The sequence below is a fragment of the Saccopteryx leptura genome, chromosome 1 (genome assembly GCF_036850995.1).
Source record: "Saccopteryx leptura isolate mSacLep1 chromosome 1, mSacLep1_pri_phased_curated, whole genome shotgun sequence".
Lineage (NCBI taxonomy): Eukaryota > Metazoa > Chordata > Mammalia > Chiroptera > Emballonuridae > Saccopteryx > Saccopteryx leptura.
In genome coordinates this window covers 181,399,291-181,426,176 of record NC_089503.1, presented here as the reverse complement: position 1 = coordinate 181,426,176, position 26,886 = coordinate 181,399,291, and the positions used below count along the sequence as shown (strand labels likewise).

The 26,886-nt window shown below is 40.3% G+C and overlaps 1 protein-coding gene across 3 annotated transcripts in view; it reads left to right on the top strand.

Moving 5' to 3' along the window:
* Positions 1-933: 933 nt before the first annotated feature.
* The window catches only part of EXO1 (exonuclease 1), a 39,457-nt gene continuing 13,504 nt past the window's right edge, over positions 934-26,886 (top strand). Inside the window, exons 1-10 of one of the 3 annotated variants that reach the window (XM_066382183.1) lie at positions 934-1,075; positions 1,391-1,865; positions 2,623-2,796; positions 6,727-6,846; positions 17,000-17,123; positions 18,460-18,597; positions 20,245-20,457; positions 21,839-22,026; positions 22,660-22,756; positions 25,330-25,555. In XM_066382183.1, the coding sequence (XP_066238280.1) occupies positions 2,636-2,796; positions 6,727-6,846; positions 17,000-17,123; positions 18,460-18,597; positions 20,245-20,457; positions 21,839-22,026; positions 22,660-22,756; positions 25,330-25,555 (1,267 nt within the window). In that variant the 5' untranslated portion in view covers positions 934-1,075; positions 1,391-1,865; positions 2,623-2,635. Of the gene's footprint in view, positions 1,111-1,390; positions 1,866-2,622; positions 2,797-6,726; positions 6,847-16,999; positions 17,124-18,459; positions 18,598-20,244; positions 20,458-21,838; positions 22,027-22,659; positions 22,757-25,329; positions 25,556-26,886 lie in introns of all 3 variants that reach the window. The other 2 variants (XM_066382175.1, XM_066382192.1) reach the window with 2 other exon arrangements.

Genomic DNA, 26,886 nt, shown 5'->3' with positions numbered 1-26,886 from the left:
AATCAGTAATGCTATTGCAACAGGAAAAGGGTCCAGAGTGAACTGAACTCAACTCCATTGTACAAAGATGAATAGGAGATTTAAAGACAGTATGAGGGATTAGGGGCTCAGTAGTTAGGGAAGTGAGAAGTTAGAGGGAAAAGTGAAGCCCAGCTGGTATTGCTAAGCGTCATTATGGGACTTAAGTTCCTATACTCTTTCTTACAGGAGACAAGAGCCCTATCTTAGGGTGTTGGCTGGAACAAACAGTAAATTCTTCTGTCAGCCTTGAGTTTTCTTCTGCAGGCACTGTAAGAGGAGGCTAAAGTCATCCTAGGGATGTGGCTTTGAGCTGTTACAAATGATGTTGGTAAGCTTTTCAAGTCTTTATAGTGGGCTTGCAGGCCACTCCATGTTGGTAAGCTTTTCAAGTCTTTATAGTGGGCTTGCAGGCCACTCCATGGTTGAGGTGTAGTTGGGAAAGAAGAGGACCTAGAAAAGCCCGGGGCCAGGAGAAAATCTTTGTCACTTCTCAATTAAATTACTTACCAAGCGCAACCTCTCCTCCTACCCAAAGTTTACAGGAAGGGTGCAAAGACTATTACAACTCAGGCTGCATCTCCTGTTTCCCTGGAGCCCCTTTTATAGGTTTTAAAAACCCCAACACAGCTACTTAGCAGAGCTCTGTTCAGCAGCCCGTAACTGAAACTGCAAGTTAGAAAAGAACTACAAGTTCCAGCGGCCCCGGCGAGAGACAAAAAGCTCCCGCCGGGCGCCGTGCCCTATTGGCTATCTGCTTAGCTCCTCCCGCCCCTTCGCAAGGCTGCGTGCGGTTCCGGCTGGCCGCGCACTCGGATCTCAGAGCGGCGGTCGCGTCAAGGGAGGCAGGCGTTCCGGGAGGCGGGGTCGCGTCGCGGAGTTGCGCTGACGTCACACTTCCGCTGGCGAGCCTTCGGCTCTCCCGCGCAAATTGAAAGACCGGGCCTTTCCAGCGTTTCGTGGTACTCGCTTCCGGTGCTGCGGCCGAAGGGAGCCAGGCGAGGGGTTTCGGAGCCCCCATCCGGCTGCCCTCGAACGGACGGGGCATCCCTCCTCGGTAAGTGAGCAGAGCAGGCTGTTCGGAGGCTGCAGGTGGGTTCCTGCTGGTCCCCGCGGGGCCGGTGGCGCGGTGGTCTCGACCCTGCAGCAAAGCCCGGGGGAGCGCGGCAGGCGCCGCCTGCGTCGGTTCGTGGCGTGGGAGCGTGTTTGGTCCGGAGGGGACGTGCTTGGCTGGGCTAGGCTGCCGATCGTGAGCCGGGGGGCCGTCCCCGCTCCCTGCAGACCACTCTGCAGGGCCGGGCCCCGGTTGTCCGACCGAATCTTCCTGCAGAAGCTAGCAGTCCCGTTGACAAGCGTTTTTTTCTTATTGCAGATCAAAGACACCGTGTTTTCTGGATTGGGCTTGCAGGCCACTCCTGCACATCTCCGCGACCAAAGAGGACAACGCGGTGATGTGGCCGTAATTACTGTTACCTCGGGGGCTTCAGGGGATCTACTCAAAGGATTTGTGCCATGTGGCACTCGGTCGTGCTCACTCTGCTGAGATATTCGAGGATATTTTCCTAGCGCAGAAGATGCTGTATTTCACGACATATAAACGATGTTAGTTTTCCTACGAGTGCAAGAATACTCTTTTTAGGGACATTATCGGAGAAGTAGAAGAGAAATTGTTTATTCTCGAACTGTGGCTTAAAGACCACCTGCGTCCCAGTTACTGGCTGTGATTAAAATTCAGAGTCCCCCCACCTCACTCCACAACTTAGGCGTGGAGTTGAGAATTTGGGAACTGCTGAAATCTGAGAACTGCTGGACTAAAGCACCAGAACTTCTCTGCAGTTATCAACAGGGTAAGGCTGACTTCTGCTCCTGTGCGTGTGCTTTCTTCCCCTTCTCCCAAATTTATTTGTCAGCAGAGATTAAGGTTACAAGACGCCAAGCAACACTGCTCAGTGCCCATTACTGTCTCTTCTCATTATGAGGAGCTAGAAGGAGCTCCACACTTTCTGTATACATAGAAAGGGCTTTAGGGGTTGCAGCTTGGATGGAAGGTGGTGGGAAGCCGAAGCATTATACTTTTCAGATTGAAATACCTACTTTTTTACAAACTGTTTTGAGTTTCCACTCCGGTGCTCATTGACATGTTGGCCCTTCTAATGCCTGTTTAGAGAGGGTGTGTGATGTCATAGCAAAAACAGTTTTGCAGATTTTATCAATTTTTTTTTTTAAGAGAGGAGAGACTCATACATTTTTAGCACCTCCATGTATCTAGTACTGTGTTAAGGGCTTGGAACACTCATTATAATGCCAAGTGGGAAAATTCTTTGGAAACGATAAACATTAAGGAATGATCAAGTGGCATTAGAGGTAGTATTAGGGTTTGGTATAAAAATTCTAGACTTTGGAAATTGCTGGGCAGGGAAAAACTCAGTTAAAATACTTTGAGAACATTGATGCTCAAATATCTGAATAGTAACAGGTACTTTTCAGTTTCCAGGGCTCATTTTTTGAAAGAAAAAAAGATTTATTTTTTTTTCTAAAAACATGGACAGAAATATATTTGCTTTAAATATTGTTGCTTTCTGTTTCTCTTTTCCTGTCTTGTAGTTAACTTGGCACAATGGGGATACAAGGATTACTGCAGTTCATCAAAGAAGCCTCTGAACCTGTCCACATGAGGAAGTATAAAGGGCAGGTTGTGGCTGTGGATACATATTGCTGGCTTCACAAAGGAGCCATTGCTTGTGCTGAAAAACTCGCCAAAGGTGAACCTACTGATAAGTAAGTGTGGACTTCATGGTTAATTCCTTGCCAATGAAGAGTGAGACTTAGCCCTGGCCAGGTAACTCGGATGGTTAGAGCATCGTCCCGAAGCACAGAGATTGCGGGTTCAACCCCCAGTCAGGGTACATACAGGAATAGATCGGTGTTCCTGTCTCTCTTTCTCTCTGTCTCTCCCTTCTTCTCTCACTAAAATCAGTTAAAAAAAAATAGAAAAGACAATGCTTTATTTCAGAAAACAATGGTTTTCATCCAATGCCAGGTTTATCAAGAAGTGAGAGTATGTGTTTTGAACATTGCCGAATCAGGAATGATTTCCCTTTTGTGATATAGGCCTAGTAGTTATTTGGAATAAGCTAGACCAGTGGTTCTCAACCTTTCTAATGCCGTGACCCGCAATACAGTTCCTCATGTTGCAGTGACCCCAAACCAAAAAATAATTTTGGTGGCTACTTCATAACTGTAATTTTGCTAGTTATGATTCGTAATGTAAATACCTGATATGCATTATGTATTCTCATTGCTACAAATCAAACAATTTAAACATAGTGATTAATCACAAAAACAATATTTAATTATATATTGAGAAATATTTATTACTAATGGACCTCCTTACCTAGTGTATTGAGCAAGGGTCCCCAAACTACGGCCCGTGGGCTGCATGCGGCCCCCTGAGGCCATTTATCCAGCCCCCGTCGCACTTCCGGATGGGGCATCTCTTTCATTGGTGGTCAGTGAGAGGAGCATAGTTCCCATTGAAATACTGGTCAGTTTGTTGATTTAAATTTACTTGTTCTTTATTTTAAATATTGTATTTGTTCCCGTTTTGGTTTTTTTACTTTAAAATAAGATATGTGCAGTGTGCATAGGGATTTGTTCATAGTTTTTTTTTTTTTATAGTCCGGCCCTCCAATGGTCTGAGGGACAGTAAACTGGCCCCCTGTGTAAAAAGTTTGGGGACCCCTGGTATTGAGGCTACCATTCCGTAAATAGCTGCTTAACTAATGGATCTGTTTTTTCCAGATTAGTGGCAAGTTTTCTATATAGAACAGTGTGAACTACATCATAGGCTACACTGCAGTTTCTGCACAGCATGGTATCTTTCAGGGCTCTTTCACACTATAAAGCAGCGGTTTCTGCGGTGGAATCCACATCTCATTTACTTCAATGGGAGACCCGTGGATTCCGCAGAAGAGAGAGATCCCCTATACGGCAGAAATGCAGTTCCGACACATTTCTTCCTCTCCTATTCAAGTCAATGGGAGGCCGCAGCAGATTCCGCTCAAATATAGAGCATGTTGCTTAATTTTTTCCACGCTAGAACTTTTCCTAGAGCAGGAAAATTCCAAAGGTGGAATCCGCCACCCCCAATAGACTTCTATAGGAGGCAGATCTTTTACACTGCAGAATCCGCACAGCAGATTCCTCAGTGTGAGGCCTCTTTCAGTTCTAGCGTGGAAAAAATTAAGCAATATGCTCTATATTTGAGCGGAATCTGCTGCGGCCTCCCATTGACTTGAATAGGAGAGGAAGAAATGTGTCGGAAACTTGTCATTTCTCCGCCTCTTATTGAAATCAAAAGGAAGCTGCGGCGGATTGTGTGGTAACCCAAGATTCTCGGGAGCTCTCTTCCACAAAATTCGCCGCACTCCCAATGAAATCAATAGGAGGTGGATTCAGTGCCTCAAACCGCTGATTTCAGCAGTTTCCTCATTCAGAATATGGGAAAATAGTGGGAGATATAGGAGATAATTATACATTGGGGAACAGTGTGAACTACATCTTATAGCGGTCTCTTATAGTATAAGGCCAATGTAGTTCACACTGTGTAAATGTATGGTGCTTTGTGTAGGTGTAAGTTGCTATGTGTACTGTGTAATGATTACACACAAAGCACCTTACACTTACACAGTGTTGTGTGTATGGTGTATGTACTGTTTTTACATTATTAACCTTTTTTATACCAGCAGGCTGTCTCGCAGGCTCTCTTGGCTCTCCACCTCCTAGGCTTCTGTCCTCTGGCGCTTGCTGCACCCGCCCACTGATGACATCAGCAAGCGCCGGACACACGTAATGCGCTGCTATGGACGAGCAGCCACGCTGCTATGGACTGGGGAGCATCCCCCCTCCTCCCCCCCCATGATGCAATCATCCTCTGCGCTTGACCGCAGGCATTTAGTTTGGAAGGCACGTCCATAACGGCGCTGCTGCAGGCACTGCTGCAGACGATAGCACGGCTTCTCAGCGGCTCAAGCCGTGGGAAATATGTATTTTCCCATGGCTTTAGGCGACCCCTGTATTTTGGTCGTTCGACCCCCGCCAGGGTCGCGACCCACAGGTTGAGAACCGCTGAGCTAGACTTTGCCAGTGATGGGCAAAGACTAAAGGTCGTCTTTTTTATTCTTTGTCTAAGATAAACTTTTTAACAATATTCTGAAAATCCATAGTGAAACCAGACCACTACCTTCTTAGGTATAGACAACACTGCTAAGCCCTGTTATCAAATATGCCATTTGCTTCACTTGGTGCCAAAAACAGTGGGACACATTGATATCCAATTATAATTCTGTGACTTCATTTGAGGCAAAATTAATGTCCTCTTTATTTTTTTTAAATAGAAACTTTAGAAAAACAAGCACAATTTTTGCACACATTTTCCATGGGGATTTGGGCACTAATTATGTATATTCTTTTTTGCAAACTATAATTTATCTTCTAGAGGAAAGGCTAGCTGATCTTAATGTGATTTACTTAAGCAATAGACAATAGGTAAAATGTGGTAATCATGTTTGTTTCTTAGAAAGAAGGCGGAAGTCTTGAATATTTTGGGCTTTCAGGCCGATCAGATTAATTTGACCAGTGCCCTGTGACAGTGTGAGTTAGATCTGAAGGTGTCCACATGTCTGCCTCCCCAGCCATTTTGTCTTTAAAGTTCATTACAATTTTATATTTGCTTTCTCCTATTTTTGCATGATATTTAATCAGGTCACCATGGCTGCTCTGTAGACCAATGCAGGCTCATTGTTACTGGTTTACAATAAAAAGAAAAATGGGGACAACATAGTGAATCTTTCATTAAGAAGAATATATTTGAATTAAGTGATTACTTTTTAAGATCATGCCTTTTTATTTTGAGTTAAAATACCCTTTTTTTAATGAAATGATGGGAGTTGTAAATGTAGCTGCTTTTGTTAATTGCCTTGTCAGCATAAAAAACTAAATGTGATACATGATACTGATTTGAATCTTGGACTGGGACAGATTGTAGCAGTGCTGTGTTGGAGTTTATGGGACACCATGTCCTTCCAGTTCAGTGACCCCACATTGGAGTTTGTCCTTCATTACAGAATATTCATGCCAGGGAAGTTGACATGCTACAAATCAGGCACTCCTTGCCCCCAAAATTGGTTATTGAACATTTACCAGGACATCATTGATTGTAAGAAACATTTTTGGGACAGCTGGACAAATTTTAATATAGACTGTATATTAGAGGATATTTTATTGCTGTTAAATTTCTTGTGTGTAATAATGGTATAGTTGGAGGAATTGGGTACTTATTGAACTATTCTTTCAACTTTTCAATAGATTTGAAATTTTTCCAAACCAAAAAAAGAAAGTGGGGGAAAAGGCAAGATTTTGAATCATAAAATGTTCCAATGGAAGGGCTCTCCAAGCCTTTTAATCTACAGATAAGAAAGCAAGGCTTTGAAGATAAAGTAACTCATTGAACGACATATAGCTCATTAGGATCCAAGGCAGAATTTGAACCCAAGTCTAAATTAGTTTCCATTTCCTATGTAAAACATTTTCTTAAAAAACAAACAAAATAACCTCTTTTCATAATTTGTCTCATCCGGTTTTAAAAAGAGCAAAAGTATTAACTTACAAGATGCAAAACACTTAAATACGTTTTCTTTATTTTCATAGGTATGTAGGCTTTTGTATGAAATTTGTAAATATGTTACTATCTCATGGGATCAAGCCTATCCTTGTATTTGATGGATGTACTTTGCCCTCTAAAAAGGAAGTGGAGAAGTCTAGAAGAGAGTAAGTCATCCTCTGTTTAATCTCTGGCTTAATTGCATTGAGGTTTGATGCTGTAGTTTGTATAATACCAATTTTTAAAATTTTAATACATTGGTGGCTTGTCCCATAATCTACTACATGGACAAATTTTCTTAAATTTTCCATGTGTGCTATAAAGTAATGTGCATCCTCCAATTATTGAGTGAAGATTTTTCTGTCTAGTAAATCAAGACTATTGATTTTAGTATCCATATCTTTCATATCTTTACTGTTTTATTGGTGGGGAAATTTTTTTTATATGTGTTTTAATCTATCAGTTACTGAGAAAAGCATATGAAAATTTCACCATGATAGCGAAATCTTAATTACCTTGTAGCTGTGCCCATTTTTTTGTTTTTTGTTTTTTGGTGTTTTTTTTTAAGGCTGTTAAGAAAATTTTATTAGCATAAGGAATGTTGATTCTAAGGAGATAATGAAGAGCCCAGGTGGTAAGTCTGTTTTGTTGGTGCCTCACAATGAGCTATGTCTCCCAGTATTTATATCCTTCTGGAGTTCCCTTTTTTTTTTTTTTTTTTTTTTATAATTTTATTTTTTTAATGGGGCGACATCAGTAAATCAGAATACATATATTCAAAGATAACAAGTCCAGGTTATCTTGTCTTTCAATTATGTTGCATACCCATCACTCAAAGTCAGATTGTCCTCTGTCATCTTCTATGTAGTTTTCTTTGTGCCCCTCCCCCTCCCCCTCCCCCTTTCCCTCTCCCTTTCTCCTCTCCCACTGTAACCACCACACTCTTATCAATATCTCTTAGTTTCACTTTTATGTCCCACCTACGTATGGAATAATGCAGTTCCTGTTTTTTCTGATTTACTTATTTCGCTTCGTATCATGTTATCAAGATCCCACCATTTTGTTGTAAATGATCCGATGTCATCATTTCTTATGGCTGAGTAGTATTCCATAGTGTATATGTGCCACATCTTCTTTATCCAGTCATCTATTGACAGGCTTTTTGGTGGTTTCCATGTCCTGGCCACTGTGAACAATGCTGCAATGAACATGGGGCTGCATGTGTCTTTACGTATCAATGTTTCTGAGTTTTTAGGGTATATACCCAGTAGAGGGATTGCTGGGTCATAAGGTAGTTCTATTTTCAGTTTTTTGAGGAACCACCATACTTTCTTCCACAATGGTTATACTACTTTACATTCCCACCAACAGTGGATGAGGGTTCCTTTTTCTCCACAGCCTCTCCAACATTTGCTATTACCTGTCTTGTTAATAATAGCTAATCGAACAGGTGTGAGGTGGTATCTCATTGCAGTTTTGATTTGCATTTCTCTAATAACTAAAGAAGATGAGCATCTTTTCATATATCTGTTGGCCATTTGTACTTCTTCCTGGGAGAAGTGTCTGTTCATGTCCTCTTCCCATTTTTTCATTGGATTGTTTGTTGAGTTTTATGAGTTCTTTGTATATTTAGGATATTAAGCCCTTATCTGAGCTGTTGTTTGAAAATGTCATTTCCCATTTAGTTGGCTTTCTGTTTATTTTGTTATCAGTTTCTCTTGCTGAGCAAAAACTTCTTAGTCTGATGTAGTCCCATTCATTAATTTTTGCCTTCACTTCTCTTGCCTTTGGAGTCAAATTCATAAAATGCTCTTTAAAACCCAGGTCCATGAGTTTAGTACCTATGACTTCTTCTATGTACTTAATTGTTTCAGGTCTTATGTTTAGATCTTTGATCCATTTTGAGTTCATTTTAGTACAGGGAGACAAACTGTAGTCCAATTTCATTATTTTGCATATGGCTTTCCAGTTTTCCCAGCACCATTTATTGAAGAGGCTTTCTTTTCTCCATTGTGTGTTGTTGGCCCCTTTATCAAAAATTATTTGACTGTATATATGTGGTTTTATTTCTGGACTTTCTATTCTGTTCCATTGGTCTGAGTGTCTACTTTTCTGCCAATACCATGCTGTTTTAATTGTCGTGGCCCTATAATATAGTTTGAAGTCAGGTATTGTAATGCCCCCAGCTTCATTCTTTTTCTTTAGGATAGCTTTGGCTATTCGGGGTTTTTTATAGTTCCATATAAATATGATGATTTTTTGCTCTATTTCTTTAAAAAATGTCATTGGAATTTTGATGGGAATTGCATTAAATTTGTATATTGCTTTGGGTAATATGGCCATCTTGATTATATTTATTCTTCCTAACCAAGAACAAGGAATATTCTTCCATCTCATTATATCTTTTTCGATTTCTCTTAACAATGGTTTATAGTTTTCATTATATAAGTTCTTTACATTCTTTGTTATATTTATTCCTAAGTATTTTATTTTTTTTGTTGCAATTGTGAAGGGGATTATTCTTTTGAGTTCGTTCTCTGTTGTTTCATTGTTGGAATATAGAAAGGCATATAGAAAGACTTCTGTATGTTAATTTTGTATCCTGCGACCTTACTGTATTGGCTTATTGTTTCTAGTAGTCTTTTTGTGGATTCTTTGGGGTTTTCAATGTATAGGATCATATCATCTGCAAAAAGTGATACCTTTACTTCTTTTCCGATATGGATGCCTTTTATTTCTTTGTCTTGTCTGATTGCTCTGGCTAGAACCTCTAGTACCACATTAAATAAGAGTGGAGAGAGTGGACAACCCTGTCTTGTTCCTGATTTAAGGGGGAAAGCCTTCAGTTTAGTGCCTTTTAATATGATGTTAGCTGATGGTTTATCATATATGGCCTTTATCATGTTGAGATATTTTCCTTCTGTACCCATTTTGTTGAGAGTCTTAAACATAAAATTGTGTTGTATTTTATCGAAAGCCTTTTCTGCGTCTATTGATAAGATCATGTGGTTTTTGTTCTTTGTTTTGTTGATATTGTGTATTACGTTAACCGTTTTACGTATGTTGAAGCATCCTTGAGATTGTGGGATGAATCCCACTTGATCATGATGTATTATTTTTTTAATATGTTGTTGTATTCGATTTGCTAGTATTTTGTTTAGTATTTTAGCATCTGTATTCATTAGAGATATTGGTCTGTAGTTTTCTTTTTTTGTGGCATCCTTGCCTGGTTTTGGTATGAGGGTTATGTTGGCCTCATAAAATGTGTTTGAAAGTATTGCTTCTTCTTCAATTTTTTGGAAAACTTTGAGTAGAATAGGAACCAAGTCTTCTTTGAATGTTTGATAGAATTCGCTGGTATAGCCGTCAGGGCCTGGACTTTTATTTTGAGGGAGGTTTTTAATGGTTTTTTCTATTCCTTCTCTACTAATAGGTCTGTTTAGGCTTTCTGCTTCTTCTTGACTCAGTCTAGGAAGGTTGTATTGTTCTAGGAATTTATCCATTTCTTCTAGGTTGTTGAATTTAGTGGCATAAAGTTTTTCATAGTATTCTACAATAATTCTTTGTATATTTACGGTTTCCGTAGTGATTTCTCCTCTTTTATTTTGGATTTTGTTTATATGAGTTCCTTCTCTTTTTTTCTTGGTAAGTCTTGCCAAGGGTTGGTCAATTTTATTGATCTTTTCTAAGAACCAGCTCCTTGTTCTATTAATTTTTTCTATACTTTTTCTGTTCTCTATTTCATTTATTTCTGCTCTGATTTTTATTATCTCCTTTCTTCGGCTGGTTTTGGGTTGTCTTTGTTCTTCTTTTTCTAGTTCCTTAAGGTGTGAAGTTAAGTGGTTCACTTGGGCTCTCTCTTGTTTGTTCATATATGCCTGAAGTGATATGAACTTCCCTCTTATCACTGCTTTTGCTGCATCCCATAGATTCTGATATGTCGTATTGTCATTTTCATTAGTCTGTATATATCTTTTGATCTCTGCACTTATTTCTTCTTTGACCCATTCATTTTTTAAAAGTATGTTGTTTAGTTTCCACATTTTTGTGGGATTTTTTTGCTCTTTTTTGCAGTTGAATTCTAGTTTCAAGGCTTTATGATCAGAATATATGCTTGGTACAACTTCGATTTTTCTGAATTTGCTGATGTTGTTTTTGTGGCCCAACATATGGTCAATTCTTGAGAATGATCCATGTACACTGGAGAAAAATGTATACTCAGTCACTTTGGGATGAAATGTCCTGTAGATGTCTATCATATCCAGGTGCTCTAGTGTTTTGTTTAAGGGCAATATATCTTTGTTGATTCTTTGTTTGGAGGACCGATCTAGAGCCGTCAGCGGTGTATTGAAGTCTCCAAATATGATTGTATTTTTGTCAGTTTTTGTTTTAAGGTCAATAAGTAGCTGTCTTATATATTTTGGTGCTCCTTGGTTTGGTGCATATATATTAAGAATTGTTATGTCTTCTTGATTCAGTGTCCCCTTAGCCATAATGAAATGTCCATTTCTGTCTCTGAGTACTTTTCCTGTCTTGTAGTCAGCATTATCTGATATGAGTATTGCTACACCTGCTTTTTTTTGGATGTTATTTGCTTGGAGTATTGTTTTCCAGCCTTTCACTTTGAATTTGTTTTTATCCTTGTTACTTAGATGAGTTTCCTGTAGGCAGCATACAGTTGGATTTTCTTTTTTAATCCATTCTGCTACTCTGTGTCTTTTTATTGGTGAGTTTAATCCGTTTACATTTACTGTAATTATTGACACTTGTGAGTTCCCTAGTGCCATTTTATAGATTGCTTTCTGTCAGTTTTGTGTCTTGTTTGATCCTTCTCTTTCGTTTTTCTATCTTTTGTTTTTATTTGGTTGTATTCCATATATCTTTCCTCTGTTGCTATCTTTTTTATCTCATGTGCTTCTGTGGTGGTTTTTTCAATGGTGGTTACCTTTAAGTAATGAAAAGGGTTCCTACCCTGTTCATTGTAGCACACTATTTTGTGAGAGTACTTTTGCACTCCATCGTCCTTTGCTACTGTTAATCTCCATCCTCTCCCCCCTTTCTTTTTGTTGTTGTCACAGTTTAAATTTGGTTTTATTGTGTTCTTCTTGGAACTTTTGTGGCTTTATTTTTTTTTTGTTCTTTGTATCTTATTGGAGAACCCCCTTTAGTAATTCCTGGAGTGGGGGTTTTCTGATGATAAATTCCCTCATCTTTTCTGTATCTGTGAATGTTTTTATTTCTCCTTCATATTTGAAGGATAGCTTTGATGGGTATAGTATTCGTGGCTGAAAGTTCTTCTCTTTCAGGACGTTAAATATTGAGGTCCACTCTCTTCTAGCTTGTAGAGTTTCTGCTGAGAAATCTGATGATAATCTAATGGGCCTTCCTTTATATGTTGTATTCTTCTTTTCCCTGTCTGCCTTGAGAATTTTTTCTTTTCCGTTGGTTTGTGCCAATTTCATTATGATGTGCCTTGGAGTAGGTTTGTTGGGGTTAAGAAAACTCGGAGTTCTGTTTGCTTCATGAATTTGAGGCTTTAGTTCTTTCCACAGGCTTGGGAAGTTCTCATCTATTATTTGTTTGAGTATGTTCTCCATTCCACTTTCTCTCTCTTCTCCCTCTGATATACCTATTATTCTTATGTTATTCTTTTTGATGGAGTCAGATAATTCTTGTAGGGCTATTTCATTTTTTTAAATTTTTGAGTCTCTTTCTTCTTCTCTCTGTTGTGCCTCAAGTTGCTTGTCTTCTATTTCACTAATCCTCTCTTCTATCTGGCCTGTTCTATTAGCTAAGCTTGTTACCTTGTTTTCAGCTCGTGAATTGAGTTTTTCATCTCTGTTTGATTTGTTTTTATAGTTTCAATTTCCTTGGAAATATATTCTTTGTGTTCATTGAGTTGTTTACTGAGCTCCGTAAATTGCCTTTCTGTGTTTTCTTGTATATCTCTGAGTATTTTTAGGATTTCTATCTTGAATTCTCTGTCGTTTAGCTCTAAGGTTTCCAATATGTTAAATTTTTTCTCCATAGATTTTTCCTCACATATCTGTGTTACCTCTCTGTCTTTTGTATCCATGATATTCGATTTTCTCTTCCTTAATGGCATCTGAGGGTGGTTTTGTTGATAGTATTAATGAGATTTAATAAAGAATAAAAAGTTAAAAAAATAAAAAATCGAAAAAAGTTGTATTTTTTTTAAAAAATTAATAATGAAATAAAGAAAAATAAAATAAAATAAAAATTTTAAAAAAAGGAAATTATTCCCCTCCTCCTTTTTTCCTCTCTTCTCCTCTCCCCTCTTTCTTGAGAAAATCTTGTGGTGAACTGTGAATTATATTGTATTAAGTAGAGCATACAATGCCTGTAATGGAGGGCCTGAATTGGGGAAAAGTAATAAAGGGGTAAAAAGAAATAAAAATAAAAAAGGGGGGTATGGACCCACAAAAAGCAAATAAGGAAAAAATTTGGATCAAGAATAAAATGATTTGTGTTTAGGTGTTGGTTGACTAAGAGTTATGATGAGAGGAATAAGAGGGAATCAGGAAAATGGGGGGACAAATTAAAAAATTACTATTGTATTTAGTGGAACAAGAGCTTGATAAAATGGAGAGCCAGGGATGGGAGCACTGCTAGTGAGTTAAAAAGGTGAAGTAAAAACCCCCAAAATGCCACAAACATAAGTTTGAGTCCCAGATAAGATAATTTGTTTGCTATTGAGGTTTGAATAAGAGGACACGTAAAGGAGAAAGGAAAAAACTAATAAAGAGGGAGAAAAGAAAGAGAGAGAGAGAAAAAAAAGGGAACCACTAAAAGAAGAAAAAAGAAAAGAGAGAGAGAGAGAGTTAAGTGTTTTGGAGTGCAACCCTCAGAGAGAAAGGAAGAGGAAAGAAAAGATAATGGGAGATGTAACACTTATGGGTAGTGTAGTTCAAGGAGAGGAGAGAGTAAGACTGGCAGCGAGTTAAACGACCAAATTGGAGGAGAAAAAAAAAATATCAAGAATGAAGATAAGAGAAACGAACAAATATAATAAAATGGGATAGGTTATAAAGTCTGCGGATTATTCTTGATTTTGAGAGGTTATCTTCTTGCTTTTTCTTTTCTCTCCCTCTTCCTTGTCGGTGACTCTGTACCCCGGGTTCTGCCCCTTTGGCACGCTCAGGTAGAGGTTTGCAGTTGATAAGTCTATATGGCGATGTCATGTATTGTGCTTTAGTCACGTTGGCAGTCGAGGCTCATTAGCATTTATAGGCTCCGACAGTGAGAGAGTCCGTGTTCCTGGAGCCTCTCTCTTAGTCTTTCCTTCTTCAATTAGTAGCCTGATAATCCAGCTATGGGGTTGCTGCTGCCTCTGCCTGGATAGTAAGAGGCTCAAAGAGCTGGCAACTCCCCACTCTATTCCCACTCAGCACAGGGCTCTGGGTAAGGCTCAGTCAGTCAGAGCTGCTAGCATAATCAGGCGGGGCTTCCGCCCACTCAAAGTCCTCTGGCTCTGCCACTCTGTCTGGTAACACGGGTGGGCACCCACTCCCGGGGCGCTTGGAGGAAACTCTCACTCACTATATGCGCGCACAGACCATGATGTCAGGATGGAAGTCTCGTCCTCTGAGTGAACCCCCCCCCCCCCCGCCCACACTGAAAAGTTCCAACGTTGGAATTGGCTCTCGCTCCGTCCCTGTGTGCGGCTTTTTCAAGGTGCTGGGGTGGCCTCAGATTCCGCTTTCAGCCCAAACAAAGGCCCCTGACTCTGCCCCTCTGTGGGATAACACGGGCTCCCACTCCTGAGGTGCTGGGAGGAGTCTCTTGCCCACTCTCCGTGCGCGCCAACCAGGATATCAGTCCAGCCGCCTCACACTCTGAGTGAATCCCCTCCCGCACGGACAAGTTCCATAGTTGGAATTAGTTCTTGCTCCCTTCCCGTGCGCGGCTCTCTCAGGGCGCTGGGGCGGCCCGTGATTCCGCTTTTGGCCCACACAAAGGCCCCTGACTCTGCCCCTCTGTGGGATAACACAGGCGGGCACTGCCGAGGCACTCGGAGGAATCTCTCGCTCACTATCTGCACGCACAGACCAGGGTATCAGACCAGCGGCCTCACCCTCTGAGTGAAACCCCCTCCCTCACGGAAAAGTTCCAGCGTTGGAATTTGTTCTCGCTCCCTCCCCTTGCGCGGCTCCCCCAGGGCGCTGGGGCAGCCCGGAGATTCCACTTTCAGCCCACACAAATGCCTCTGACTCTGCCTCTCTGTGGGACAACACGGGCGCACACTCCCGGGGCTTTGGAAGGAATCTCTCGCCCACTATCTGCGCGCGCTGACCAGGAGATCGGGTAAAATGGCTGCCCCGCTTGTCTTTCTTTGTCTGGGTTTGGCGCGATTGTTAGCTGTATTGCCCAGGTTGCCACAGGAACAGTTTTTCCTCAGCTTGGATCTCCGTGCCACAGCCTGGTTCGGCCGTTTTTGCCGCGGCCTGGATCTATTCACCCCCTTTGCCCGCCTTAGTTTCTATGTTCTCAGTTTCCAGTGAAAGCCGCCCTGTTTAGGTTAGTGAGGAAGGCAGAGCTTTTCTTACTCCCTATTTCCTTTGGGGTTTGGGTATATATTTAGCCAATTTTTCGCTCGATCATACCTTCAGGCATATTGCGAAACATCTGGAGGCTCCAAGGATAGGTTTTTCTGTTTCTGGTTGAAGATGTTGTTGAGTTTTGGGGGATATTTATTGGTATCGCTTCCTACCCCGCCATTACTCTGACGTTATCTTGTTTTTTTATTAAACTTATTTTGGTGACATAGGTTAGTAAAACTATATAAGTTTCAGGGGTACAATTCTATATACATCATCTGTATATTGTATTGTGTGTTCACCACCCCAAGTCACCTTTTATCTCTCCGTTGTTTGCTTTATTTTGAATCTGTTTTATTGGTTGCATTCAAAGTTTAGAATCTTTATTTTTGTGGAAAATTTAAATAATATGTAGTGACTCTAGTTATGCTTTTTTGTTCTGAAGTCTGTTCTGTCTGACATTAGTATGGTCATAACAGCTTTCTTTTGTATGTTTTGAATGTCTTTTTTCTGTTTACCGTTGGCATTACTAAGTCATTAGTTTTTTGGGGGTTTTTTTTTTTGTATTTTTCTGAAGCTGGAAACCGGGAGAGACAGTCAGACAGACTCCCGCATGCGCCCAACCGGGATCCACCCGGCACGCCCACCAGGGGCGATGCTCTGCCCATCAGGGGGCGATGCTCTGCCCCTCCAGGGCGTCGCTCTGTCACGACCAGAGCCACTCTAGCGCCTGGGGCAGCGGCCAAGGAGCCATCCCCAGCACCCGGGCCATCTTTGCTCCAACGGAGCCTTGGCTGCGGGAGGGGAAGAGAGAGACAGAGAGGAAGGAGGGGGGGGGGTGTGGAGAAGCAAATGGGCGCTTCTCCTATGTGCCCTTGCTGGGAATGGAACCTGGGTCCCCCGCACGCCAGGCCGACGCTCTACCGCTGAGCCAACCGGCCAGGGCCACTAAGTCATTAGTTTTTACATTTGTCTCTTATAAAGAACACATTACTGTATTTGTTTTTTATCCATTCTGTCAATCTTTGCCATTTAAAAAATCTTTTGAATGGAGAATTGTATTCCTTTTACATTCATCATTAATTACTAATATATTTTAATTCATTGTTTCTCTTACTTGGTATTTTACATTTGTCTTGCTCTCTTTTTGTTTTGGGGGTTGTAACTCCTATCATGTTCTTTTGCATATCCTCTCTTCCCATTTTAAAAATAGTGGTACTACATTGTCAGAGCACGTAGCTATATGGCTCTCTCTCTTATTTATAGTCTTGATTCTACAAATAACCGTATATTTTATGGTTATTAACAGTCCTTATGTCAGTGTCTCTCATGCAATTTTAGTTTTTCTGAAGTTTGTTCTTGAGCAGATTTCACAGAGAAGCCCACAGAAGGGATATTCCTCGAGTTCTCTGTATGTTGATCAAGTCCCAGCCTTTGTACTTGAAAGTTCTGATGGTATAAAAGCCGTGACTCCTATTTTCTTCTTAAATGTCTTACTTAATTCATGTTCTTTTGAGACAAAACGTTTTCGTGAGAAAGCCTGAGAAGCTGAAGTGTGTATTATAAATCAGTGTTCTTTTTGTCTGAGAAGCGGAGGTGTGTATTGTAAATTACTGTTCTTTTTGCCAATAAGCCCAAGGGATTCTCAGGGATCTGGTGTGCACATTCAAATGAGTCAACTTTTTTTTTTATTCTAGGAAAATGTTTTGAGAATTTTATTGTAGTTTCTTGATTCAGCCTCTGAATATTTTTCTCTTTGCAGAAGACGACAAGCCAACCTTCTTAAGGGAAGGCAGCTTCTTCGTGAGGGAAAGGTCTCTGAGGCCAGAGACTGCTTTACTCGTTGTGTCAACATCACACATGCGATGGCCCACAAAGTGATTAAAGTAAGTCAGCTAAGAATTAATACCAGAGTAACAAATGGCTAAGTTCATGTAAGCTGGTTAGAAGTTGGTTGTTAATGGGAGAGCAGGAAAATGATGGTAGACCTGACCTGGCGAGGGCTGATATTAGAGGAAGAAGGGATGGAGGAGTTAAGTGGTTTCCGAGGAACAAAGCCTAAGGAAGAAGCTGAGCTCTCCCTTTTTAAAGAAACTGCATCTGCATGTCCAGTAGCAGGGAAGGGGGACATTGCTGGAGGTTCAGCCCCACTCACTCTCATTCAGTCTCCATCATTTCCTAAACCTTCCCTCCTGGACGACTCGGGGATCTCTCGAACCAGCTTCACTGACTCAGGGACCCGACACACTTCCAGGCCACCTAATCTGCTCTGCTTAGAAACATCTTTTTTGTTACTATAAACATTAATGTCCATGGGTCTACAGTTCCAGCCCTCACTCCCCTTTTCAGGCTTGTGTTCAAACTGCTTGACGGATAAATGGGAAGATAAATACAGAGATTCAGTTCTGTGATTTATCTATGTCAGATAGACTTTTGTAGCCTGACAAGAGAACCTGTTGATTTTATGGGGAAAATTGATTGAGAGATCTAAACATTAGTCTTATATACTTTTGGAGCATAACCATTCTTAAGATGGAAGCTTTCTATAATTGCAATAATTAAATGTTGTAGCTTGAAGTTATTGCTCCTCCCCATCCCCCACCAATGTATAGCAGTATTTCTTCCCTTCAAATTTATAAATTGATTTTTTTTTTGTATTTTTTCGAAGTTAGAATCCGGGAGGCAGACAGCCTCCCGCATGTGCCCGACTGGGATCCACCCGGCATGCCCACCAGGGGGCGATGCTCTGCCCATCTGGAGTGTTGCTTTGTTGCAGCCAGAGCCATTCTAGCACCTGAGGCAGAGCCCACAGAGCTGTCCTCAGTGCCCGGGGCCAACTTTGCTCCAATGGAGCCTTGGATGCGTGAGATGAAGAAAGAGATAGAGAGGAAGGAGAGGGGGTGGGGTGGAGAAGCAAATGGGCGCTTCTCTTGTGTGCCCTGGCCAGGAATCGAACCCAGGACTTCCACACGGAGGTCCGACGCTCTACCGCTGAGCCAACTGGCTGGGGCCTATAAATTGATTTTTAAAAGACTTCTTAGTGGCTATATGATCCATTCAGTACATATAAAGACTGAAGGTAGAGAAAAGCATGCTTCAAAGGAAATGATTTTTGAAAATAGTATTGTGCATGTTGAGGCGGGTAGTGAAATGGATTTGAGCCAGAAGTTGAGTAGCTCTGTCCAGATGCTTTTCTGCGGGCTGATTGCTCCTCTCTCCCAGGCCGCTCGGTCCCAGGGCGTGGACTGCCTCGTGGCACCCTATGAGGCCGATGCGCAGCTGGCATATCTCAACAAAGCTGGCCTTGTGCAAGCTGTCATCACAGAGGACTCTGACCTCCTCGCTTTTGGCTGTAAAAAGGTACTTAGCCAGTGTAAATCTGAGAGCTCAAGTTTCCCCTTTCCTGTTAATACCTGCAGTTCATATCTACTTACAATGTTAATTGTTTTATCTAAAGTGAATAAAAAAGGCTTTGCCGCTTGGCATTCTTATAATATGGGTGCTTTTAGAGCCCTTAAGGTTAGAGTGTTTTGTTTTGTCCAAATTATTAAGTAAAATATAAAATTACTAGTATTGGGTTTTTTGTTTTGTTTTGTTTTTCTGAAGTGAGAAGTGGTGGGAAGGCAGACAGACAGACTCCCACATATGCCTGACTAGGATCCACCCAGCATGCCCACCAGGGGGTGATGCTCTGCCCATCTGAAGCACTGTTGCTTTGTTGCGGCTAGAGCCATTCTAGCACCTGAGGTGGAGACCATAGAGCCATCCTCAGCGCCTGGGCCAACTTTGCTCTAATGGAGCCTTGGCTGCAGGAGAGGAAGAGACATGCAGAGAGAAAGGAAAGGGGGAAGGGTGGAGAAGCAGATGGGCGCTTCTTCTGTGTGCCCTTACCAGGAATCGAATCTGTGACTTCCACACGGAGGTCCGATGCTCTACCACTGAGCCAACCGGCCAGGTCCTAGTTTTGTTTTTTAGTAATGATAACATGTGCTTTATATTTTTCAGTTAGATTAAGTAAATAAACTGACTTAAATGGTATTGTGTATAAAACTATTTAATGGAAAGTTTTATGCTGTGTTAGGGGGAAAATTAAGATACCAAAGTAGAGGGTGATCTCATATTTGTTAATACTTATGCTTATATTATCTATATATTTCATAAATGACTAGAAGGATCTATGTCAAAAGGTTAGTGCTGGGTAACAGTGACAGGTGAGAGATCTAGGGCAACTTCTGTTTTATTCCTCCTGAATTTGTGTTTTTCAAATTTTTTATAATGACCGTGTATAACTTTAAAAATAAGAAAAAGGGTAACTTTTTTAAAAAGTAATGGTGGAAGGTAAGAGGGAAGTGCTTTTTATATGAATTGCTGTTGATCGCCATAACAACCCTGTAATGTATCATAAGTAGGAAGTCAGGAGGTGCAGAAAGGGTGCTCCTAGGGCCAAGGCACAGCCTGTGCTTCAGCTGAATTTATCTGCAGGTTTTTTGTTTTGTTTTGTATTTTTCTGAAGTGAGAAGCAGGGATGCAGAGAGACAGACTCCTGCATGTGCCCTACTGGGATCCACCCAGCATGCCCACCAGGGGGTGATGTTCTGCCCATCTGGGGCGTTGCTCCTTTGCGGCCTGAGCCATTCCAGTGCCTGAGGCAGAGGCCATGGAGCCGTCCTCTGCACCCAGGCCAACTCACTCCAGTGGAGCTTTGGCTGCTGAAGAGGAAGAGAGAGAGAGAAAGCAAGGAGAGGGGGAGGGGTGGAGAAGCAATGGTCACTTCTCCTGTGTGCCCTGGCTGGGAATTGAACATAGGACATCCACACGCCGGGCCGATGCTCTGCCACTGAGCCAACCAGCCAGGGCCTATCTGCAGATTTGATGGTAATTACCCACCCTTCCTGTCTCACCTCTCATTGTTATGATGAAGAACAAGAAAGATTTCTTGCAATGGATAGTATAATAAAAAATGAAAATGGCCCTTGTAGTTATTAAAAATTTCTTTTTCTTTTGAAGGTGATTTTAAAAATGGACCAGTTTGGAAATGGACTGGAAATTGATCAGGCTCGGCTGGGAATGTGCAAACAGCTGGGGGATGTGTTCACAGAAGAGAAGTTCCGTTACATGTGTATCCTGTCCGGCTGCGACTACCTCTCTTCGCTGCGTGGGATCGGGTTAGCAAAGGCCTGCAGAGTACTGAGGATTGCCAATAATCCAGATATTGAAAAAGTAAAAGTCCTTTACCAAGTGTTATACTTGATTTCAGAAGCATGAAGACACTTAAGGGCTATTTAAAATACTCTAGGATAGAAAAAAGGCTAAAACATACCACCTTTTGATTCCTGTCGTATTACTCAATAGTAGTGGTTCTCAAACTTTTGGTCTCAGGATTCCTTTGTACTCTTAAATCCTGTTTGCGGTGGTAGTTTTTATTTATATGGGTTATAGCTTTTGACATTTCCCAAATCAAATTAAAGCAAAAGTTATAATTCACTTAAATTTAATAAATTCATTACATATTAACAAAAATATATTTTTATGAAAAATTGCCATGACTTCAACAAATGGAAATTGTGAGAATAATTGCACATTTATGTAAATCTCTCTAGCATGGCTTACTAGAGGACATCAACTGAGTTCTCATGTCTTACTTCATGCAGTCTGATGCGACATTTATGTGTCGTGGAGGCTTGGGCAGGTGCTGAGTTACCTTACATCACCGCTCATACCTTAGAAATGTCAGCGTACATTAAAGAAGCCTATTGTCTCCACATTGGGCAGGCAGTCCTTTAAAAGCCATTGGAGTCTACAGAGCAGAATTCCATCTTCTGTTTCCAAAAGTACAAAGTGTGAGTCCTCAGGGCTAGGAGTGGTATGGTATCCGGAAAGAGCTCTAAATTGGGAGACAGTGGCAGAGCTCAGAATAGAGCAACATGCCTTGAGCAGTCTGACTCCAGCGTCACTTCAGTTCCCTGGGTCTTCCCTTTTCCATCTATGAGTTTGATAAAAAATATTTAAAACCACTTCCAGCTGTAATTATGCATGACTTGGTTAAGTAGGAGTTAGATACCAACTTTGCTTTAGAAATACAATCTAAGAATACTTAGGGTTTTTTCATTCTCAAATATGTTGTTTGTTTGTTGCCTTCTGAATGAAGGCGACTTTGAGAGTGAAGAATATTTATCTTAAAGTTACACTTGGCCATATAGTTCAGTTAGTTGGAACGTTGTCCCAATACGCAGAGGTTATTGGTTCAACCTCAGGTCAGGGTACATACAGGAACAGATTGATATTTCTGTCTTTCCCCCTTCCTCTCTCTCTAAAATCAGCACATAAAAAAAATAAGTTACACCTAGAAATAGAAACTTGATGTGCACTTTTCATTCTTTTGTTTTGTAGTAGAAAAAACAGAAAATACTGTTGTAGAGACTCAGAACTTTAAGTGATGTGACAGTTATGTTTGCTGGTAGAGGTTTTTAATGTTGATAAATGCAGTTGGTTTTTTTGTTTTCTCTCATCCTTCTCATGTAACCTGACTGGTCCTAGGGCCAATGCATTCTGTATTCTTTATTTGCAGATAACTTGTAAATATTTTTGCATTTATTATTAGGTTATCAAGAAAATTGGACATTATCTCAAGATGAATATAACAGTATCAGAAGATTACATCAAAGGATTTATTCGTGCCAACAATACCTTCCTGTACCAGCTGGTCTTTGATCCCGTAAAGAGGAAGCTCACCCCTCTGAATGACTATGGAGATAACATTGACCCTGAAACGCTAAGCTACGCTGGGCAGTATCCTTTCTGAGCCAGAGTGGTGGAATCAGTAAAAAAAAAAAAAAGAAAAGAAAAAACTCACTAATTGTTTTTTGCTTTCTTTTTCATAGTTTAATGTGTATTATTAATTTTAATTACCATGCTAATGAAAATTTAGAGCAACATGTTGTTTATAAATCTGAAGCTCATTTGTTATCACTTGCTGATTACTTAGACTGACTTGATAGGAACACACTGAGAGCAGTCACTTAAGAATCTATCCCAAAGGCAGCGCGTAAGACTTACTAGAGGGCATTCTGGGCATGTGAGGACTCCAGCGGGGATGCCCTTTCCACAGCTACTGCCACATGCACTTGGGCAGGACATAGCCCTGAGTCACTCAGGTGGGGACCAAGACTTTCTTGTCCATCTCTCTTAACAGGGAGTAGTGATGACTGCAGCTTTGCCTTTGAAAACAGCCAGCTCCTGTAGTGACAAACAGATGAGTAAATATTGTGGTTTCAGTAATGCTGAGTGTGGAAGTAAGTAGGGTCCTTGGAAGTTATAAACCTGAAAATTTTCTATGACAATAGAATATATTTTTCTATCTTAATACAGTGTTATTTCTTCAGTTCGTAATAAAAGTATTTTTCCTTAATTTTACCAACCTAGGTATATTGATGATTCTATAGCTCTTCAAATAGCACTTGGAAATAAAGATATAAATACTTTCGAACAGATCGATGACTACAATCCGGACACTGCTGTGGTAATATTTTACTGGCCTCTTTCTCAAAGCACGTTTTAGTTGTGTCTCAGGAACTGTGACAAAAGGCAAATCTCCCTTTAGTAAACATCTGTAAGCATTTCTATATCCAGGCGCTTTGCAGAGTATAGATTGAGAACAACTTGATGCTAGAGAAAATATATCTCTTAGAACAGGGGTCCCCAAACTGCGGCCCCCTGAGGCCATTTATCCGGCCCCCACCGCACTTCCGGAAGGGGCACCTCTTTCATTGGTGGTCAGTGAGGGGAGCACATTGACCATCTCATTAGCCAAAAGCAGCCCCATAGTTCCCATTGAAATATTGGTCAGTTTGTTGATTTAAATTTACTTGTTCTTTGTTTTAAATACTGTATTTGTTCCCGTTTTGTTTTTTTACTTTAAGGTATGTGCAGCGTGCATAGGGATTTGTTCATAGTTTATTTTATAGTCTGGCCCTCCACGGTCTGAGGGACAGTGAATTGGCCCCCTGTGTAAAAAGTTTGGGGACCCCTGTCTTAGAACATAGGTATTTTGGTTAATTTCCTTAAATTAAAAAGTGACTGCATTGTATATTATCACACCTCTAGACTTGAACATTTCATTTGACTGTACCAAGCATTTGATACCTTTTTTTTTCTCATCTCACCCTGTTCGGCCTTTGTCATTTGGTATTGGTGAAGACCCAGACCTAGAAACACTTTTCTTGAGATTACCAGCTGGTTTTCACTCATTCATAGTTCAGCAAATATTTAATGAGCACCCCTGCTGTGTTCTTTAAACCCTTTCCTGTTTTCTTCTACTTTTCCCCAACTGTATATATCCCTTGTGGTACACTCTTCCACCATTCCCTTTTCTGTTCATATTTTTATTCGGACTGTTCTCTCTTCATTCATATTTACTCCAGCCCAATCTTTAGGCTGTGTGACATCCACATCATTCTAAGTGTCTTTTTTTTTTTTTTTTTTTTTTTTTTTTTATAGAGAGAGAGTCAGAGAGAGGGATAGATAGGGACAGGCGGACAGACAGACAGGAACGGACAGAGATGAGAAGCATCAATCATCAGTTTTTCATTGCGACACCTTAGTTGTTCATTGATTGCTTTCTCATATGTGCTTTGACCATGGGCCTTCAGCAGACCTAGGAACCCCTTGCTCAAGCCAGCAACCTTGGGTCCAAGCTGGTGAGCTTTGCTCAAACCAGATGAGCCCGCACTCCAGCTGGCGACCTCGGGGTCTCGAACCTGGTTCCTCCGCATCCCAGTCCCACATTCTATCCACTGTGCCATCGCCTCGAAGTATCTCTTGAATCTCTACATTAATGACTTCTGGTAACCTTAAATCTCTCCACAATCAGAGTAAACCTCATTCCTCATCAACTTTCCCTAATAACATTTCTATCTGTTTTGTCTTTTTAGCACTAACTGCTATGTAATTTTCTAATTTTTCCCAAAAGAATATAGTCTTCATAAAGGCAGGGGTTTATGGTCTTTCATTGCTAAGTCCTTAAAAGCAGGGAATATATTTTATTTTTCTTTGTACCCTGGAACACTAGCTAAGCTAACTATGTTTAACATGCTTAATAAATGCTTGGTAAAGGACTGAATTAATGAGCAAGGGTGAGAAGCATGGATTGGACTGGGAACTATGAGAAAGAAGAAACTGCCAACCGGTATGACAACCGAAAGAAGCAGAAGGACTTAGCAGTGAAAGCAAGCCTGCTTGTTGCTAGCACTTCTGGTCTGAAAGGATGAAAGAGATCATATCACTTAGTGTTTTTCAACCACTGGTCCTTGGACTAGTTCACCAGAAATCTTTTGCCAGTCTGCAAAAGAGTTATCCACCCTGATGTTATATAAGGACTATAGACCTAGTAATCTTAGTTGAGTTCACTTATGCTCTGTGTGATTTGTCCCTTAGCAGTCCCCTAAATAATTCTCCTGTTTTCACCGGTCCTCAAGTATAAAAAGGTTGAAAACTACTGATGTAACTGACATTCATTTACTCAACAAGTAAAGATGATTCCAAGTATGGGTTCAATATAAACTCATGTTTTGTAAACTAGATTGTTTTGATTTGACTCAACCAATTTCTAGAGGTGAGATAGTTGATTACTTCAAATACATAATTTTATGGTTTTAATCTTCAGGGACTTTGTAAAGGGCATGTAAATGATCATTTAGAGCAGCGGTTCTAGGCGACCCCTGTGTTTTGGTCCTTTGACCCCCGCCGGGGTCGCAACCCACAGGTTGAGAACCACTGATTTAGAGGCTTATTGCCAGGTGATTGTTAAACTAATTAGTACTATGTATTGAAATAATCACTTAAACTTTAGAAGTACTCTTTTTTATTTATTAGAAGTGAGCTAACAAGGTCATTTGACCCTCATTAGAAGACAAACCTAAGAATACAAGACACACTTAACAGAAAAGTAGAAAACATTATTAGAGGACAGATATTTCTTCGAAAAGCTGTTCTTTTTAAGGGTAGTTTAACTACTTGCTTAAACTTTATGTTAATACAGAGAGAAATAAAGTGACTATTTTTCTTAAAGTAATCTTGATTCTTTTACTATTTTAGCCTGCCCACTCAAGAAGTCATAGTTGGGATGACAAAACATGTCAAAAACCATCTAATGTTAATAGCATTTGGCATAGGAATTACTGCCCTAGACTTGAACGTAATATTATCCCAAATGCTACAAGACTGAAGGAAAATTCAAGTACTATGGGCATCGAACAGGTGATTAATACTAAAGGGTTAAATCTACCAAGGAAGCTGACCGTTGTGAAAAGACCAAGAAGTGGTATGTATTTTGTTTTTGTGAAATACATTGAGAATTGGTCACATTGAAGAAATCTTTGCTAAACCCAAGGTCACTAAGACTTTTCTCCTGTTTCTTTCAGGGCTTTTATGGTGTTAATGCTTATATAATATTTAGGCTTTTGATTCATTTTGAATTGATTTTTTTTATGTGGTGTGAGGTTAGGATCCTGGTTCACTTTTTGTATATGGTAATTCAGTTTTCCCAGCAGCGTTTGTTAAAAGGATAGTCCTTTCCCTAGTGAATTGCCTCAGCACACTTTTTGGCAATCAGTTGACCATTATGCATGTGGCTCTGTCTCTGATCTCTTATGCAGTGCCATTGGTGTCTCTTCTGTCTTTATACCAGACACCCTGTGTCAATCACTGTAGCTTTATAGTCAATATTGAAATCAAGTAGTAGAGATACCATAGGGTTTTTGAAAAATTGTTTTGGCTAGTTCTTTGTTTTGCACATTTCCATTTAAATCTTAGAATCAACTGTCAGTTTCTCTCTTTTATTAAAGCCTGCTGTGATTTTGATTGGGATTCCATTTACTCTGTAGATCAATTTGGGGACAGTTAACATCTGAACAATATTGAGTTTTCTGATCTGTTTATTTAAGTCTAAGTTAAGTCTTCAGAACTTAATTTTCTCTGCACAGGGCTTGCACATCCATTATAAAATTTATCCCTATATTTAAAAATTTTGATGCTACTGTGAATGCTATTTTAATTTTAATTTCTAGTTAGTCATTGCTGGTATATAGAATATATAGAAAGAATTGATTTTTGTATATCAATCTTGTATTCTGCAGCGTTGCTAAATCCACTTTTGTAGACTCTAGGTTTTTCCATATAAACAGTCGTGTTACCTACAGTGAAGACAAGTCTTGGTTCTCCTTTTCCAGTCTGGATGCCTTTTCTTTCTTTCTCTCGCCTGCTGGAACCTCCAGTGCAATGTTGAATGAAGTGCTGAGAATGGAATACTAGGTATTGGGAAAAGTTTTTGGGTTTTTTCACCATAGAACATGTTTAGAAATAGAATAATTGTAATTTCTTTCTTCTTTCCCTCAAACAGCTGCATGAATGAATACAAGACTAACAACAAACAACAAAACAAAAGTCTTTGTAAATTTGTAGTTAATGCTTTTATTTTTTAAATTTAGGTATAGATTATACATGTTCAGCCAAAATGTCCTGATTCCATAGGAACCTAAATTTTTTCATGCTAATATCTCTGAACCATTGTTCCCACTTCCAAAATGGGAATGAAATTGCCTGTTTCACAAATTTTTATGTATGTGTATGTATAAGATAATGTATGAAAAGTAC